Source organism: Numenius arquata, chromosome 10, assembly GCF_964106895.1.
Source record: "Numenius arquata chromosome 10, bNumArq3.hap1.1, whole genome shotgun sequence".
NCBI classification, from domain to species: domain Eukaryota; kingdom Metazoa; phylum Chordata; class Aves; order Charadriiformes; family Scolopacidae; genus Numenius; species Numenius arquata.
The window spans coordinates 25,733,505-25,754,283 of record NC_133585.1 but is presented as its reverse complement, the minus strand read 5'-3'; the positions used below and the strand labels follow the sequence as shown (position 1 = coordinate 25,754,283).

Below are 20,779 nucleotides of genomic sequence, written 5' to 3'. Positions count from 1 at the left end.
TTTATCTTTGTACGCAACGTGTCTGAAATGCAACGATAAAAGCCTTTGGCATTTGGGACAATTTTCTAGCATCCTCCAGGAATGAAGGTCTAGTCTCTACTGCCACGTGCTGTAACCTGCTGCTATTGGCAAGAAGCAGATTTTACACTGACCATGTTCTCCGGCTGCTTTTAGTGTCGCTTCAGGATGTGTCGATCCAAAGGGGTTACGCACAAATCGTCGCCGGCGCCGCAAGTCATCTTCCCAGTAGTCAAGGCGCCAGAACTCACGAGGACGACTACAATGAAACAGAGGAGCCACATATGTTAGCAATTATCAAACAGCATGGTAGCGCTGAATTTCTGCATAAAGCTCTCCTTGTTTGCGCCGCTTTTGCCTTTTTTTTTTTTTTTTTTTTTTTAACCTCCCCCCTTTCTGCAATCTTTTACTTAGGTATGTCCTTGAAAATAACAATATCACCTTCCAGTCTAAGGAACTCCTTTCCCTTTTTTTTTTTTTTTTTTTCTTGGAAGGTGAAATGAGCACTAAATACATCATTTTGAAATGAATTGCTGACAGTGTGATCAGTTTCCCCACACTCTAGTGGCATGTGCTCCGATTTCAGCCTCATTTCAGCCTCAGCAGGGCACCTTTCTCAGTGACTGCATTTATAAACCAGAATAGGGAAAAGGCTATTATAAATATGGTATAGCATTACCTATATTAATCAAAGTCTGTCCCCCTTCATTTTTCTTCCTAATTTGTGCCTTTTTGCACAAGGTCAGTAAATCATACCATGAATTCTTGGTCCAGAAAGTGTTAACTTTAATGAATACCTCAGTTACATGGTTATGTATGTGATAATAAAATATTACTCTGTTTAGATGTGCAGGAATTTAATTAAAATAATCTCTTAAAATATTCATTACATTTAGCCCCTGAGGCTTAGAACAACACAAGAAAATGCATTTCTTTTCCATTTACTGTTTTTAAATAAACCATTCCAGGAGAGTGAAACAGCAATCTATTTTCGAGCAAATCAGATTGGATTTCTGGTTTATGTAGTTCTGTTTTTACATTTAATTAAAAACTACATGTTATGATGTGTAATAATTGCTATATCGAAGGCACACTTTTTAAAAAATTACATCTAGAAAAGGTTATATCAAATTCATTCTTTTCCATTGTATGCTTCAAATATACATAGATCTTTTTAATATGGTCATATACAAGTGCCAGTTACTATCTTGTTACGATCATGAATTAATGCCACTGTAAAACAGTATTTTAGCCCAGAGAATGTACAAAAAAATGCCGATTTCAGGTATAGAGAATAAACAAACAGAAAATGCCTGAAGCATAGAATAGCCACAATAGCCTGAAAACCCATACGCCCAAATTAAAACCCACTGATTTTGTTTGTTAACATAGCTGCTACTGAAACAATGGATGAAAATGCATATATATTCCATTTCTGGTCCAGGAGGTAATAGAAAGTATACCTGTCAACACTGACAAAGGAAAAGCCACAACCAATTTAGAGATCACGATGTTAAAAATACTTGGTATCTACATTCTTAGTTTCGAGGTCTAAAGGCAGAAAAGAGTGTTATTTAAGGTAAATCAAGGTTTCCAACAAACACGGTAACAAAAGCCAGAATAATTTGCCTAACCCTACTCTCAAACACAATTTGTAGGCGTCAAAAATTGTGACTGAAAATAATCTTATAAAATGGAGAGTGTCTTTGCATCTACCTTCATTAAAATTCTATGCCTTTTTTTCTAACACCAACGAAAAGGCAGTGCTATTCTTCATCTTCGTGATTTCATACTTTCAGAAAAATCCTAAAGTACCGGAATCAAATGCCCCAGTATCTTATTTTCACGCTGTGCGTGTGTCACAATCACGTTAACATTTGAATGCTTTACGAAAGCCAATGATTTTGGAACAATTAACCAAACAAAAACTGTAAAACACAGGAAGATACAGGTTTATTCGAAGGTCGATTAATAACTTAAAATTCTCCATTAGTGATCACAGCAAAAAGGCAGAACACAGCTGGCTATATGCATGCCTTTGATAGTCGTAGAGCATGGAGAGGCACTTCATCATTCTGCCTTCCTACATTTATCTGTTAAAATTATTATCAAATATCAGCCAGGATGCAGTCGTGAATCACAGACTGCTCCTCGTCTTCAGGGGAATGATACAATGAGGGTCTATTCATCAGTATGGCAATCGGCACAAGTAATTAGTTCCCTAGACTGAGATCTCCTACAAAGCTTATTTTAGTCAGCGCCACAAACATATGACAATGAAAAGCTAATGGAAGCCACTAAAATTTGTTAACCTCTTCTGCCATCAATCCTTCTGGTCTTCTGTGCTACAGTATTATGCAAAGATGGTAAATTATTAATTTGTCATTCATCTATCTTTCTACAGTTTTGATAGAATTAAGTGATGCCATTCTTCTGGGTAACAATTACAATTACACTACATTAAAAAACTATGCTAAAATTATTAAAAAAATAGGTAACAATAATTAGGCACAAAGTATTACCCTGAAACATAATATATCTTTAGTCCCCTACTTTTATTTTCAGTTCAGCATAGGATTCCATCTCCTTCACCAGTGCACCGATTATTCACAAACAACAACATATCAACTACTAGACCGTGTATTTGCGTATTTATAACTATTGGCAACCACTGTATTACGAGGTAAAAAAACCCAAACACACACAACATCACATCTACTCTCTACACACAGAAAAACATCTAACAGAAACCTGCACAGCCAAAAATAAACACCTATGCTGTCTAATGACAAGTGAGCCATTTTTGAAGGCAGCTACTGGGACAAATGCATATTAGAATCCTAGAATCATCTAGGTTTGAAGGTACCTTCAAGATCTTCTAGTCCAACCACCAACCTAACTCTGATTAAAAAAAACATCACTAAACCATGTCCCCCAGCACCACGTCAACCCACCTCTTGAACACCTCCAGGGATGGTGCCTCAACCACTTCCCTGGGCAGCCCATTCCAAGGCTTGGTAACGCTTTCTGTGTAAAAATTCTTCCTAATACCCAATTTAAACCTCCCCTGGTGCAACTTGAGGCCATTTCCTCTTGTCCCATCACCCGTGACTTCGGAGAAGAGACCGACCCCCCCCGGCTACACCCTCCTTTCAGGGAGTTGTAGAGAGCCAGAAGGTCTCCCCTCAGCCTCCTTTTCTCCAGGCCGAACAACCCCAGCTCCCTCAGCCTCTCCTCATAAGACTTGTTCTCCAGACCCCTCACCAGCTCCGTTGCCGTTCTCTGGACCCGCTCCAGCCCCTCAATGGCTTTTTTGTGGGAAGGGGCCCAAAACTGGACACAGCACTCGAGGTGGGGCCTCACCGGTGCCCAGTACAGGGGGACCATCACCTCCCAAGTCCTACTCACCACGCTGTTCCTGACACAGGCCAGGATGCTGGTGGCCTTCTTGGCCACCTGGGCACACTGCTGGCTCATGTTCAGCCCACAGTCCACCAACACCCCCAGGTCCTTTTCTGCCAGGCAGCTCCAGCCACTCTGCCCCAGGCCTGTAGCGCTGCAGGGGGTTGGTGTGACCCAAGGGCAGGACCCAGCACTTGGCCTTGTTGAACCTCATCCCATTGGCCTCGGCCCATCCATCCAGCCTGTCCAGATCCCTCTGCAAAGCCTTTCTACCCTCCAGCAGGTCAACACTCCCACCCAACTTGGTGTCATCTGCAAACTCACTGAGGGTGCACTCGATCCCCTCGTCCAGATCATTGATAAAGATGTTCAAGAGAACCAGCCCCAGTACCGAGCCCTGGGGGACACCACTCGTGACCAGCCTCCAACTGGATTTACCTCCATTCCCCACCACTCTCTGGGCCCGGCCTCCAGCCAGTTTTTAACCCAGCGCAGAGTCCTCCCATCCAAGCCCTGGGCAGCCAGTTTCTCCAGGAGGATACTGTGGGAGACTGTATCAAAGGCCTTGCTGGTACCAACGTAAGCCAGTATACCACAGAGCTCCTCTAGAACAACTACCTTACTAGTCAGATCGATTAACCCCTGCAGTCCCATCCCCAAAAGGCAATGCTGTACCACCCAGACTTCGTACCTCTACAGCCGGGGGGGACAGACATAAATACCGCTCCCAGTCGGGCAGAACTGACTGCTGAAGGAGCAAAGGATTATGAAGCAAAGGGCCAAGTAAGCAGATTTTGGGCACAATATAGTGATGTTGACTACAATGGACATTTGACAACAGGAGTTTCCGGCCCTACAATCAAGGCTGCCATATGGACTAAAGGTGCTATACGGACTGGATCAATGAACCTAAGTAGCCAATTAGTGTAAGTGCAAGAGCAACGTTTCTCAGGGGACTGGGGATTTATGAATTATAAATCATATGATTTGCATGGATTTGTCAGGGCCTCCTCTAACATGATACACAGTAATTAGTGGTTCCTTGGTAACAGTATTGACTGAATAGAAACAAAGCTTTGATATTAAATGTTTTATTCAAATAGCATAACCATTATATCGCTTTATTTTTCAAACAGTTCCCCAAATTACCAGGCTACGTACTCAGAATTGAGACAAAACCTCCTCTCAATTCCCATGTAGCTAACCAGGTTATTAAAATTTTACAGAGATGAGATGAAACACAGAATGACCAATATAACTTGCATTCTCAGGACTTTGAGCACGTCATGCAAAAGAAAAAGTTGTTTCACTGTGGTCAATGGGAAAAGGTTTAAATGCTCATATCTTCATTCCAAGAACAGGAAACCTATTTTCCTATCAAAGATTACCGCAATTGGAAACAAAACATACCAACTGGTGTATTAGTTTTATTATGTTGTTATAGCAAAGGAATTTTAGGCGTGGGAATTACCTACTGGTCCTCACGCCCTGTAGGAGATTTAAACTGAATCTAAGCATACAACCAGAGAACAATGAGATGATCGTGCAATCGCTGAAGAATTACTCCTTGTAATGCCTTATCCATTGTGTGTTTCAAGATAGTTTGCTACCTCTAGGACCTCAGGAAAGAAGCAGTCAACACACGAAGAGTGGATAGAAAACGGACTCTGCAAGGTGGGGAAGATGAAAGAAAATATAAACCTACAAAAGCAATAGTTTGAGACATCTTAGGGCTGTACTTAGGCCACCAGTTAACTGAGAATGGATTTTCACACACCACAGAAGCACCCATTCTGATCCTTAGACTACTGAAGTAGTAAATAAACAAACACAGCACTGAAAAGAGAAACAAAGAAGAGGAAATAAAGGCGTAAGTGGCACAGCATTATAGAAATCCTCCACAGAGACAGAAGATGATGAGAGGTCTAATTGACCTATCTAGCCTTAAAGGCAAGAAAACCCATTCCCATGAAAGTCAATTGCAACAAACTTAAAAGCAGATGGAAACTAGAGTGTGTAGGCCCTCAAAAAATGTGTTGTTATGAAGACTCAGACCAGACAGCCTGCTATTATAGTCTTTGGACACCTACTAGTTAAACAAAAACAGTTCTTGGCTCTGCTGTACAGCAATTAGGTACATTAAACATGGATACAGAACATTGGTCAACGAGAATTTACAACTCCCTGGAAGGAGGTTGTAGAGAGGTGGGTGTTGGCCTCTTCTCCCAAGGGAATAAGGACAGGAGCAGAGGAAATGGTCTGAAGTTGGGCCAGGGGAGGTTTAGATTAGATATTAGGAAGAATGACTTTCCTGAGAGAGTGGTCAGGCGCTGGAACAGCCTGCCCAGGGAGGTGGTGGAGTAGCCATCCCTGGAGGTATTTAAGATACATGTAGACATGGCACTTCAGGGCATGCTCTAGCGCCCGAGATTGTTGGTTTTGACAGATTGTGTCTGTTTGTGTTTTCGGGTTTTTTTGTTTGTTTGGTTGGTTGGTTGGTTTGGGGTTTTTTTGTGGTTGGACTCAATGATCTCAAAGGTCCCTTCCAACCATGAAGATTCTGTGATTCTCTGATTCTATGTCTGGAAGCAGAGGCTGTTTCCAGGCCACGGAACAAGAACATAGCTGGGGATCATGACATAAGCATAATACCTCATTCACATGCTCTAAACCTACGTGAAGATACAAAGATAAATTTCCAGATGACATACTCCTCGTTGGAACTCTAACTGTAGAATTAAGCAGGTCAGTCAATCTCTAAACCTAACCAGTCCTTGGTCTCTCTGCTAAGACCATCAGCAAGGGAATCAATCAGTGAGGGCAATTTCTAAGGTGTAAATGCTTGAACACAAGAGACCTGGGCTAAATTAGTTTCATAGACAACTAAACACAGTGCATCAACACCATTTATTCATCAGTAACAACAGTACGGATTTGAAAGGAAACCTGGAAGAAGGTGGCTCTGCAATTTCTCCATCACCGACTGCAAGCCTAGCACAACTTCTGGTTTTAATTTCTTCAGCACTTCGGTTGCAATGGCTGATCAAATGCACAATATCAGGTGCTACTTCTAAATTACACAAAAGAGCAATCACAGAATGAAAATAATGATGCCCAATTCTAAAGAAAAAATACGATGAATTATTTTAATGCTGTTCAGGAACATTGCTTGATCTACCTGTAGATAACTTTTGCTTCCCTGTAAAATACTTCAAGAACTCAAGCCAGACAAGTGCTGCAAGACACACAAATATTTTTCTCAAAAAAAAAAAAAAACCAAAAACAAATAAGCATTCAAATTTGATTGTCAATCCAAAGATAAAAGTGCTGAAGTTCTAGAAAGTACTGCAGAAATCTTGGTGGAGCACCTCGAACAGACTGCAGGGCATCATGTAATGTAAAAGACTGCTTTATCTTGCAAATTGAAATCCATTGCATTTTCATACAGCTGGATGTCCAGAACATTAACTAAAATCTCTCATATTTTGCATGTAATGATAAAATGCAAGATATGTTCCACTGACTTAATAAAATGCAATTTCAGAAAGCAAGTAAAGCATTCTCTGAAACCCTTCAATATCCTTGTGATGAGTTTTCTCAAACTGTGATCTAAAAAACCAAGTTACACCACAGCACATTAATATCATTAGCTACACGTCTCTAAGTACTAACCTACAAAATGTTTTGTGCACATCCAGCTGTATTATTGATTTGTAACATGATCGAGTATATCTAACATATTTTGGAAAATAAAACATTGAGCTTAATGATCTTAAAGCAATTGAGCTTAAAGCAAACACTGAAGACATAACTTGAGGAGCAAGTTCTCAGCAGCAGCACCGAGTTCAGCATTTCATGCAGAGATCCCACGTGTTTGTGCTGCCACGTGGTAAACCTAAATCAGAGTACTGATGCAGTAGGGAAAATGACTGGTTTTTAGTAAATTCGGTTCCTGATCCGATTCCCAACTTGGGCTGTATTACCAAATTACCACACAGGAAAAGGTTTGATTAAGTATTAAGTCAAAGTTGCTGCTAAAATATTACTTGGCCAGCTGCACTTTATCTCCGTGTGTGTACTTCACAGCACTTATAATGTTATCTACTTCAGAACATTAAAGATTAATTAACTCGGGGTAAGTGCATTGAGATCTTTGGAAACGCTATCTACATTATCCATATTTTCTTCAATGGCAAAACCAGTTAAAGATGATCTGCTCTCCCTCCCTCTCTCCGTTGCATTCACATAAGCGTTTGTGCAGCCACATTAAACAGAATTGCAGTAACAACGAGGGCTTATTAGGGTTCAGCGTTTTTATTCTGTTCTGTGTTAGTAACCTGCTCACACTGCAGTCTCAACCAGCAACTCTGGAACTAAAAACAAGGGAAAGAAACACGCAGGTGGGGGGAAGGAAGGAAAGGATGAGGAAGAACATCTTTGATATAAAAAAATCCCATATCATGTAATCCTACTCTAATATTAGCCGAGCCTCTGTCTTCGCACGTTATCTTCATTTTCCCCACACATAGACATTGGTATTCCATAGTTTCAGAATACAGACTTTCACAAATGGAAGTAATTGGGAACCCTTAAGCAAAAAACCATCATTTACAGGCAGGGTCTTAATCTCTGCTACAGTCATTGCTGCAGTAACAGGAACTGGTCATAACAAGGGCCCAAGGCCACCAAGTACAACTTCTTTGGCATAATATCAGTTATGCAGAACATTAATGTCATCCATTAAATTAGTACAGTCTATTTCCTTCTTCTAACCCTTCTCAAAGAAAACATTTGGTTTTGTCTATAAAGGATATTTTCCTAAAAGGACTTTTGCCTTTTCTTTTTCTTGTGTTTCCAGAAGAGGAAGTAGTGCCATTCTTCTTTACGTTTTCCAGAAGAAATAGATGTGAAAAGCAGGGTATGAACTTCAGGCACAACATCTACACAGACTTAGGATAGAACTATCATGCTGAGGGCCTTTGCATGGCTGTAGGGGACCCTTGTACAGTTTAAACCTAAGCTACTTCACATGTACAGGAAAAAAAATGATAATGTCAGGAAGGGAAGCATGTCTTAACAGATGTTTTATGCTATTTCCCCATAGAAACAGACAGTACAAACAGCACAGACCTGTAGTTCCTAGATTTGCATTTTAAAAACTGGTAGAAATGCTGTTTGTATGTTTTTCTACAGTAAATAGTGAGGATATTATCTCTTTGTCTCAAGCACCCATTAGACACTGCAGCTACAATTCCTCGCCCAGGCCTCCCAACCTCTGTGTTTTGAATACCAAAAATCCCTTCCTGTCTAACTAGCATGTAAAGCAAAACTAGAGGAACAACGCCAATTTCAACTATCACAGAGACTCTTTTCTGCATTGACAAGCTTGGAGTTCCTCATTTAAAAAGCAATCCACAAAAAATGTTGACTACAAACGTCTCCATCTCCCTCCACGCACTATAAAGCAGCATGTCAGGGCAAAGACAAGCCCACCTTTAAGGTGTTGCTGTCCCAGATGATGGTGTTATTAACCTCCAGTTTATAAACAGCTCTGTTTATGTATGAGTTTATGCATGGTCTTCTTTGATCTTTCTTAACCCTTTGGTGTCTAGCCCCAGCCCCAGCTTTTTTGGAGGCAGCATTCTTTGAAGTGCTGGCATTCCAGTGCACATCGATACTTCAAAGAGGGCTCACTTAAATACGCGGTACAGTTCTAATCACGTATTCCGCAACCACTATCTTATCTCAGACTGATCTTATTTTGATCACTCTAAAATACAGCTGCACTTTAAAAGGTGTCACCATAAGACACAGTTCAATTCTTGCATTTCTGTCAAGATTAATTACGAATTAACTGAAATGAGAACTACTCCCCTTCTCTATCGGAAGTTAACATGAAAACTTTCTTCTGGCTTTCAGCAAAAATTAGTTCAGACATGACTCTGACATGGAAGAATTAGTGTACAGCAAATTTGCAACCTGATGTTTTGGCTTAGTTGTTCATAAATCTTTCCAGAGCTCGCACGTCCTACACCTGATTGCAGCCAACAACTTTTAATTCATTTTTCAAAATAACTGCAGTTCATACAGATCCCACAAACTGCTATTCATGTTGAAAATAACAATAACTACAATAATATACCAAAAATAGGTACACTGCATCTCACTGGAGCTTTTTTGCTGTTTTTCTGATAATGTAGAAATTTAGTCTGCAGTCATCCCTTCCTTGCCAAAATGAACAATGGAATATAAGAATATAGGTGGGAGGATATACGATAAAAGAGCCGGCTCAATCTCTGTCTGCTTAGCTATTCCTGATGGTTCTGATGCTTTCATCTTAAGCACAGGCATAGAAAAGGACCTGTATCTTCTTGCCAATTCCAGCATCAGCAGACTTTCTGTGAGGAATAAAATATACTGAAATATTATGACTCAAATTAATTCTTTCCAGTAGCTTGGATTTTTCGATGATAATCTTTCAGCATTTCTGGATATAGAGATCAAATTTTGACCAAAACAAGAGAATCTCCTCAGACCTGTTATTTCATTTGTATATTGCTCAGACACACCTAAAGTATTAAAACCAGTAATTACAGCAAAGCTTTTTTCCAGAAATCTTAGATTTGACCTGTACCAGATGTTTCAGCTTCACTACCATCTCTTCTAGAAGAAACAGGATGAAATCACACTCCCACATATCTGCACTTTAAGAGCTGTGGCTAACCTGTATCCTTTTTTTATAGCTCTCTTAACAGCTGGATACTTTTTTTGCTTCCATAAAAATGCAATACTGCACCCCTCTGATTCAGAAAATACTTTTCTGCTTTATGTTCTTCTAAAGGAAGTTAAATGTTTTTTCTTCTGTATATGCTTCTTCAGAGTCCTTTGACATAAAGGTCTAAACTAATTGTTCAATTTATTTTTATGTTCCAGAAAGAAGGTAAAAATAGTATCCAGTAACTAAATTAACTTAGCAATTCCACAAACACCAAAGAGAGGAATAGGAAAGATGACTGAGACTTAGGTACAACACCTACAGTTTTCCAATCCAGAATGAACCTCTGCAAGGCCTGTTAAACATCACTTGCCTTCAAACCAGCCTCACTAAAGTAAGTTTTCCATTCAAGAGAGACCAACCTGTTAGTTCCTTTGATAGGAAAGAGACTGTCCTCCAAATTATGAGAGATGGAAAAACTCTGGTCTGCTTATATGTGGTTTCTTACATTTTTTTAGAACCTAGAATAATAAAGACAAAGTCCTCTCTGAGGTTTCTAAATGCCTACATACCAGAAATATATACATTTTATCTTTATATTGCGGACAGAATTTGAGGGCATCTGGGGAGATAAGCAAGAGGTTGAAGGGGGAATTTTCTTAATCTCAAATTAATTTGAACGTACTTGTCCCTTTGCTCTAAAGCACGTTAGGGGGAATAGGTAACTCTCCCAGGTCCACAGCATGTTTGGCTACTGTTAAAAGTATCTTGGAACAGGTATTATCAATTTGCATTGCAGGTTAGGATACTGAAGTCTTGGAGACACCCAACTTCAACACTACCTGCATTTCTCCTAGTCTCTGACATAACTAAAATCAAAGGTTACATTAAGAAAACCCAAGCCAAACCAAAACAAAACCCCAATAAAGCACCACCCTTCACGCATGATTCAAAGGCTAACGCGTCTGCCAGAGATTTAATTCAGGGTTTAAAAATCTGAGGAGGGCAAAAATCTGGGAAATTACTTCATTGTGTGATGATTGCAGGAACATATGTAAGAATGAGTTGGAGTAACTGCAAACATCGTATCGCTCTCTGAGACAGGAAACAATAAGTACAAGGCAGCAAGACCACTAGGAAGCACATGGAGTGAGACTCCTTAACTGTTACCATACTAGCCTAGCAGAGTTGGGAAACAACAAGGCTCAAAAACCTTTAAAGAGGTTTAACTCATTAAATATATATCTCCTTTGAAAGCTTTGCAAAAGGTCTCTAAAAATAAAAGCACAGCACTGAATGATGACGAAGCACCCTTTCCTGGACCACACAGAGAATACTGTATTTCCTCAAGCTTTACAGGAAGGAAGAAGTAGCCTGAAAACATACCTTATCTTCTATTATACGTGGGGTCAAAGGACCAGGAGGCAAAAGGTTGGCGAGTAACAGGCACTGCACAGAGGCAAGTCCAAAACTGTTACCTGACAGAGTCGGCAAGTGAAGATGCTGCCTGTGGACTGCTCTTTGCAAGGTGGTAGCCACCAGCTCACATCAAGTCCTTGCAGGCGGCGCAAAGAATACTGCTCCACACCTCTCTGCCGCACGGCCTGCAAGACCTCGTAGTGAAACAGCACGTACATTACACTACCGAGGATGGAGAAGAAGCATTAAGGTATAGAAATTAAGGTCTAGACAGGTAGGAAAAATGTTGCCGAGATGGGGAGCTGATGTGGGAGAATAAGCTAACAAAAACTTGGAGTCTGCATTTGGAAAGGTGAAAGCACTTATCTGGGGCCAGCGTCAAGAGGTAGGGAGGCACTTTACAGTTGTTTTTTCTGCGCACACCCGTAATTGTCATCCTATATTTAGATAACCACAGTACTATTTCATGCCTGATTACTCAGTGCTAACTTGAGCTCACCTAAATATCTGCAGTTTTAATCACTCATCCTGTCAAAGCTCGCTGAAGCTAGTGAACTGCTTCCTGAGATCCACTGCTGCCCCAAGGGCCATAAAGCTTCTGAAGACAGTTACTAGCCCGCTCCCAAAACCACACCTATCCTCTGGCTGCATTAACCAAAGAGAAGTGCAGAACCCATCCTTATTAATGTCACAAAAGTTACCAAAGGACTAATTGCAGTAAAGCATAAGCAACCTTAGAGTGCTAAACCATCCAAGGTTCCCTTAATTCAAGAGCTTTAGTCTGGGAGAAAAGCTCATACCGTGATACATCAGAAGCAGCTAATTGAGAAGATGTAAACTTCTTTTCTATAGTTATTTTAAGAGAGAAATCTAGCAACAGGTATCTTGGCAGTGAACATTCGGACTGAGCAATACAAGAGACATCGCAATATTCTTTCTTCTGCATATGTCTTCTTTATGCTCAAGGCTAACAGTGTCAGCATTTAAATCCAACGTTATAGAACAGGATTGACAACAAAAGACTGTAAAATGAAAGCTTAAGAAGCAGCCAACCAGGAAACGTTTCCTGTTTCATTTCAGCGATTTAAAAATAAGCATAGCTCCCCCCTGTGTGTCAGCGTCCATAGAGACACATGCCAGAAGACATGGAAGCTCTTTCTTCAAAGGGGCTATTACCTCACTTGACAAGGTTTCCAACTTTTACCTCTTCAGTCACCTAGTCTTTTATTTGCTTTTAAGACAAATTTACCAGCCATCTCGGCAACAATAATTCCGACTTTCAAGTCAAATGTGAAAAAAAAAAAAAAACAACCCCAAACAGTAGGAAAAACAACGTACCTCTTTAGGTTCTTTCCTAGCATTTGAACAACCTTCTCAATATTAAGCAGTTCTTAACACAGCAATCCCACCACAGAGGAGAATGACATGGACACAATGCTGTCACTCACAACTGGAAACGGTAAGCCAAATGCAGCAAAGAATCCCTGTCCCACAGCCACTCAGCACCACTAAGAAACGTCCCCATCAGAGGGAACTGAGCCATCTGGGGTGACTGCACCCAAACGGCGTCACTCTGCTGGCACCACCAACCGCTTGAGGGACTCCCGTGTCCCCTGCAGAGGAGGGACGTCAACGCACGTGCTGAATTAACAGCTGTGCCTTTTCTCACAAAAAGTATAACCCCAAATTCTGCATCCAAAAATGTCATTGGTGGCTCAAGCGGTGGCTTAAGGAAGAGTAAGGATTAAACTGACCATGTACAATTTCCCCCCTATTACTCTGCCAGTTTCCAACTATTTTCAGCTCAGGGTATTTCCTGAGTCTAATGTGGTTTTGTCTATTTATATTCCTTCTTCCTCCTAATGCGTTTCTCTTCCAAGTACTCATCCACAGTGGAGAAACAGACTTCAAACAAATTCAAGTATCAGTGGCCTTAACCCCCAGGTTCAGAGCTTAGGAAGAATTAGGGGCCGAGAGAGTTGGGGTTGTTCAGCCTGGAGAAGAGAAGGCTTCGGGGAGACCTCATAGCATCTTTCCAGTACCTAAAGGGGGCTACAGGAGAGATGGGGAGGGACTCTTGATCAGGGAGAGTCGTGACAGCATGAGGGGTAATGGTTTTAAACTGAAAGACAGGACATTTAGGTGAGATATCAGGAAGAAATTCTTTCCTGTGAGGGTGGTGAGACACTGGAACAGGTTGCCCAGAAAAGCTGTGGATGCCCCATCCCTGGAGGTGTTCAAGGCCAGGCTGGATGGGGCTTTGAGCAACCTGGTCTGGTGGGAGGTGTCCCTGCCCATGGCAGGGGGGTTGGAACTTGATGATCTTTAAGGTCCCTTCCAACCCAAACCATTCTATGATTCTACGATTCTATGAATAATTACAATGAAAAACAACAGGCTGGAGCTGTGCTAATTGCTGGGAATTTCTATTCTAACGTGTCACTTAGGCACCAAGGTGAAGAGTTCTAAGTGGCACAGGAAAAACTTTCGTATCTGGACTACAGATTTTCATCTGTATGTGTAAGAATCAAGGATCTGTATAGTATGTGATACTACTAACCTTCATGAAAGACAATAGTAGGGACACTGGAGAGGGAAATCCTTCAGGTACTAAAGAAGCTCATAACGAAACTATAAATTGCATATTTTAAATCTGGAATGCAAATGTGAGAGCAGAAGATTTCTCTGTAACAACCATACAATTCTCCACATTTTACACTAGAGATGTTAATTCTTGTTTTATGTAAATTCTTCAGAGAAGATTATTTAAGACCGTATCACTGTTAAATTATTGTGCAGATACTTATAATGTAGGTATACTGCATCACAATACATATTTTCTTCCTTGAACATAATCTTCCTCCTGCATATATAAACTGTATAGGTAATTATCTGTAAAGTCACACCGTTCTCCATTATTAAGCTTTAGAAATAATCATGTATTATCCCTGCTAAACAAACTTCTTTTTTTCAGTAGCCTACGATGAAAAAATTAAAGAACCCATTTCAGAACCCATTAAAGAACATTTTGACACAGAATATACCACAACTTCTCCAGAAGTTGTTTATAGAAACTTGTTTACAAAGTTTGTTAAACCCATCACAGAAACCACTCTTTAAAAAAATACGAAATCCTAAGACCCGAGAAGTGTATTTTTTTGCAATTAGCTTTTCTGCTGACAGAAGAGTCAATTCAGACTGACACTCAAAATTGAGGAAAGACTGTTTCATTTCATCATGAAAATTGAATGTTTTCACTTTCCTTTTCAAAATAAAAAGCCATATATTTTGTACGAGATTTCAAGGATAAGACAAAGTGAAAAGTTTTCCATTGCTGCAAAAACGTTAATGTTTCCAGAAGACAAACCATTCTTTCTCATTTTGGGAAGAAGATAAATACAGTTATTAAAGAAATGAACAGAGCCCTAGAATAGAATAAAAAATTATCCGTTTACACGCAAATCAGTTTGGTTTTTTTAAAGTGACTTACAAATTTTATTTTGGACTGTTTCAAATACTGAATATATACACAGCTACTTGTAATACATTTTTCCAACTAAAAATTAAAAATACGGTAATGAAAACAATGGCAAAAGGACTCAAATAAAACCTGATCTTTTGCTACAACTTCTCAAGGTCACAGGATTCATTTTCAGTATCATGCACCATTAAAATTTACTTTGTTGTACCATTCACTAAGAGGGATAGAGAATATGGTTTTCACAAAAGGGACGGCTTTCATCTAGACTTTCACCCTCTTTATAGGGAATAACTTTGCTAAAGTTTGGAAATGAAATACATGTGTGAAGCTGTATGAGCGAGCAGCAAATCACAGCAATAGCTACGGATTAGTTACCAAACCATATGAGAGAAGCAACCAATCTTTGATACTAATCGCTGCAAGATGGTATTTTCCCCAAAAATTTCCCATGAGGGAAAGGGGGCAGTGAGAGGAGAAGAGATACAGTGACAATCATCACAGAGATCACAGCACACTGTATGGGATTTGGGGACGAGAAATTAACAAATAGAACAGGTTCTTTGGCTGAATGTATTCTGTGGTGTGGATTCAATGGCTTTTTGAATGTTTCATAAAAAACAGGTTTGTAGTTAATTCTACTTACTCAACAGTCTTCTAAGATATTATTTTAATTTCTCTTTATGATATTTTAGTCAAGTCACCAAAGTTAGCTATGCTAGGAAAACTTCCATTTTTCCAAATAGAAGCTGTTGCCCAAGTTTTCTTTGGTTATCTCTGTACAAAACTGCCAGATACGGCCATGCTAAAGGCTTTGGAAGTTCACAACAGTCTGTATTCCATCAATAGGTGTTTGCTTTGAAGATGCTGCCCATCCTTCCTCAGGTCGTGCCCCTCAGATTGCCCCCCATCACATGCTCAGATTGTGACCTCATGTGCATCAAACCCACTGAGAACAGCCTGGGTTCTTGTCCATGACAAACATGCATTATTCCCACAGACCAACAGAGAACAATTCCTCTAGTCCAGAATTTTATCTACTAAAAAAAAAAAAAAAAAAATCTAAACTTTCAGTGAAATGGCTACTCCAGAAAGACTGAGAGACATTGGGACAAAGGAAGTTGCAGTTGTCTTCCACCAGTGCTCTCTACATCCACAGGAACATAAGCAGCACAAAGGAGGAAATTATTTCATCCAGATACGGAAGAGACAAAGAGCCTATGAAGCAACAAAGAAAGCATCTAGATGTGGAAGCATGGAAGATAAAAACATGAGAGGGGAGGAATTACACATACGTGATCTGTTGGTGATCAAACAGAGAAAAGGACAGAGCTGGGAATCAGTAGAACAAGAGGTAGAGTAGAGAAGGGCTGGCACAAAACCAGATCTGGATAGGACAAAAAACTGGGAGAAACAACAAAAGATCAAAAAAAACCCCACCAACCTGATGAAGAATTAATGGGGACAGAAAATGTAGGTAGGCAAGAGCAGAAAGACGACAGGGGGCAGCGAGGGGGAATCACAGAATGATATGGAGTTGGAAGGGACCTCTGGAGATCATCCAGTCCAACCCCCCTGACAAAGCAGGTCCACCCAGAGCAGGTTGCACAGGAACGTGTCCAGGCGGGGTTTGAGTGTCTCCAGAGAAGGAGACTCCACCACCTCCCTGGGCAGCCTCTTCCAGGGCTCTGCCACCCTCACAGGAAAGAAGTTCCTCCTCATGTTTAGGTGGAACATCTTTCATGCAAGTTTGTGCCCATTTCCTCTTGTCCTGTCCCTGCGCACCACTGAAAAAAGACCAGCCCCATCCTCTTGACACCCTCCCTTTAAGTAGTTATAAGCGTTGATCAGATGCCCCCTCAGTCTTCTCTTCCAGACTAAACAGACCCAAGTCCCTCAGCCTCTCCTCCTAAGAGAGATGCTCCAGGCCCCTCATCATCTCTGTAGCCCTCTGCTGTCCCCTCTCCAGCAGTTCCCTGTCCTTGAACGGGGGAGCCCAGAACTGGACCCAGTGCTCCAGATGGGGCCTCCCCAGGGCAGAGCAGAGGGGCAGGAGGACCTCTCTCGACCTGCTGGTCACACTCTTCCTGATGCCCCCCAGGATGCCATTGGCCTTCTTGGCCACAAGGGCACATTGCTGGCTCATGGTCATCCTATTGTCCACCAGGACTCCCAGGTCTTTCCGAGGGAGGCAGGGAGGAGAGAGAAAGAGAGTATTTCTTCTATTATGTCCTTATCAGGTGGATCCTGATTCTATAGGTCCCTGAAAACCGGACATCATAACCGTAACACTGTCCTACCATATTAGTCTGGTGCTTATTAGTTATTTTTCTGCAGAGAGGGGGTGACGTAGTGTCTATATGTGTATATTTAAACACACAGTGTTTCCACTTACAGAACTTCCCCTGTCATGAAGTAATCTTGCAGCAAAGTTCTCCTTAACACAGTAAAGTTCTCAATCATATAAGGCACGCCTCACCTATCCCACCATTTAAATGAATTAATAAATAAATACACCACCACCACCCCCCCAGTTAAAATCACATCTTAGCATCTTCAGTAACATCAGCTGAAGCCTCATGGAAGTTACCAAATGAATCCATCCAAACCTGTGAACTTTTTAATGATGTCACTACAAGGTTCTTTCAGCAAGGACAGATGATGCTGTGCTTACGCTGCCTTTTAATGTCTGAATCAGGAGCCTGCTGCCATACTCAAACACACACTGCAGTAAGGCAAAACTAGAGCATGTTTTTAGGAACACAATGCAGAAATAGTTAAAAGAAAAAAAAAAAAAACCACAAAAAAACCCAAACCATCCAAAAAACTTTAAAACTACTTAATGAGGGCCACAAAACACATTAGTACGGGTATTAAATATGAGTGCAATTCCTGGTTCGCAGTTTTGATATGGTTCTTTCAGCTGTCCTTAAAATGACAGTCTCTCAAATTTTTTTTTAAGGGTCTTTCAAGGACTAGTAAACATAGAAGTTGAATGCTACAGTATTCTTATTTTTTAAAAGTTTAGGAACAAAAAACATTTGCCTTATTAGGCGAGAGAGAGTACTCACGGAGGCTATTTGCTGTGTTCATAACTTAGAAAATATTGCTTCAATAATCAAACTTCAAGACTGCTATTTAGAACCACAGACCATAAGAAATGTATAATATAATGCATAGATACAAACAGCATAATAAATCCCGTGATTAATGCTTTGGGGTTTTTTTTTCTTTGTTTGTGTTTTTTATATAACAAATTAAATATTCCTTTATTTAAAAAGAAAAAGTATTCTTGCATTGCTAGCATTACCGTACTGTGAAATAGCATTTTTCCCCTTAAATACTCTATTACCCACAAGCATATGCTTTGTGTTTCTAAGTATTATTAATAAGGAAGTTGCCTTAAAGCCCATTCAAGTAATGGGTCAATATTCCTAGATCTGACATACAAAAGGATTTCTAAAACCAAGCTTGTCGGGGTTTTTTTTGTTTATTTTATATCTATTTTTTGCTCTTGTTCACCCTCCTTTGAAGTTAGTCTTCAAAGCTTCAATATCAATTGGAATGCAGCATTAAGGATTTTACGACACTATGCTACTTAAACTTTTATTGTTTTGTTACAAAATCATAATCAGAAGGATTAAACTCTTGTATTTGGCTTTTTGTTTCTCTTCTCTTTTTTTTTGTAATTTACTCTCTTTTTTTTTTTTAATTCCAATTCCAGCACGCCATAAATCTGTAGCATGCCCCTTTCCACACAGGCAAAATAATGCAGTTTACACTTAAACATGCTCAAGAAAAATTAACATTCTTTATCATTTTCTAGCAGAGACAGTTAATACTCTCAGGCTACATTAATAGAATCTTTCTGCCATTGTAGAAAGTTTGATAGCACTCTTATTTCAATGTCTGAATTTTTCTCCTTTTTTTGACAAAGACAAATGATTGCCATCAATCAAGATCCAATCGGGTACACACAGAGTCAAGCAAATGCATCACTCTTTACTGGTTTTCCTGCTATTTGTGCAGGCTTTGCTTCATATTATTTTATAGAATGATCAAAAAAGCAGCCATAAGATAGATCATTCACACCCACTGTAAAATTAACTTTCATGAATAATGAGAGTTTTAAACCTCAGATAATGTATATGTTATACAGAAGATATTGCTGGAGTTCATTTCTGGCTAGAGATTATGTAAATGATACTATATGACCTTTATCATTACAAACAGGACATGCAAAACACATATTATTTCATACATCATTCTAAAGCAAGTCAGTACCTAAAGGAGAATCAGTCATTTATAATGTTCCTGGTGAAGTGCTAAGGTTGCAAGAAAATGATATGAAGTACTTGTGATATTTTTGATTACTTCTCCTCCTTAACCTGTTACTTTTGTGCTCTAAACACACTAGGAGTAACAAAAATAAAGTTTATCCCCCCTGGTTCTTTACAAGAAAATTAGTGTTTTGTTTCTTGATAGAAATATCATTTATCTCAAGACTAAACTGTGCTGATAATGACCATTTATGTCAAAGCCAATGATGTTGAATTAATAGTAATAGAGACCTATAGTTATACAATGAAGGAATAAGTAGTTCCATTTTTTATGTAAAACAGTATTTTAAATCACTTTCCTTATGTTATTTCCTTATTACTGAACAATAAGCTAAGCAAAGTCAAATTGCTTAAAGACTTCCCAAAGATAAAAGGTACCATTCACCGTGAAGGCTAGACAGTAGATACACATATGGAATCAATGATGAACTCTAGGAAGGATCTAGCCAACCAAGCGACGCTCAGACTGCATTGTTCCAGACTTCTCTTTTCTGCACCAATGAGGAACAAAAAGAGTAGGAAATGTGTTTTAAATTTTGAGACTTACATAGCTCTGAAGTATTTAAGGGCCCTTATCAAAATATCTAAATAAATATATTTATACAAAATTATACATTATCATTTATATATGTATATACACATATATGTACTGAAATGCCATATAGTCATCAAAGAAATGCCTATTCCACAGCATGAAGTCTTTGGTATGAGCAAGCAACAAAGTGAAAAATTGACTACATATTATGATGTCAGGAAGTACACTTTGCCACACAGTTTACCAGTTCTTAGTTCTCTAAATCTTTCCTACTCTCAAACCTTCTGTCCATCAGTTCTTTCATCCAGTCTCAATAGAGTCACATTTTTCTGATGAACAGGTTCAGTAGCTTCTGCTGATTTACTGAATCACATCACAGTTTCAGATACTGATCATACACAATGTTTTACATAATGACAAGAGAGGATTTAGTTACATCCCCAATTTATTTCACACTCTGATAGCACTTCTCTGGTACAAGTACACTTGTAACACTTGTCCTTAAACCTCCCCAGTCTTTCACTGCAATGGACTACTCCCCTTGTTACTTGGGTGGATGATCCCTTTTCATTGCAGGCATCTGAAGGCACCTAAGGGAGAAGATGACTGGAAAAGATGACTGCAGCCATCAGAGAAGAGCAACAGAGATAGTACAGAACCCAAATGACACTGGACATCTCATCTGACTTCTCACAGATGGTCACTGATACTGTATTTCTCATCCTCTCAGAGAAAGGAGTATGAAACCTTGGATTCCGAACTGAAGAACTGCTGAGTATCCAGAGCAACACGGGAAAGTCGATAGAGGCTTAACTCCTTTAAAAACAGTGTACTATGGCCAGATAATTTGAAAAACTGGCAGAGGACAATTA

At 39.8% G+C, this 20,779-nt stretch overlaps 1 protein-coding gene across 2 annotated transcripts in view; it reads right to left on the bottom strand.

Moving 5' to 3' along the window:
* The window catches only part of LRBA (LPS responsive beige-like anchor protein), a 416,351-nt gene that overhangs the window by 195,356 nt on the left and 200,216 nt on the right, over positions 1-20,779 (bottom strand). For both annotated transcript variants that reach the window (XM_074154664.1, XM_074154665.1), the window contains one exon: positions 153-277. In XM_074154664.1, the coding sequence (XP_074010765.1) occupies positions 153-277 (125 nt within the window). The remainder of the gene's footprint in view (positions 1-152; positions 278-20,779) is intronic.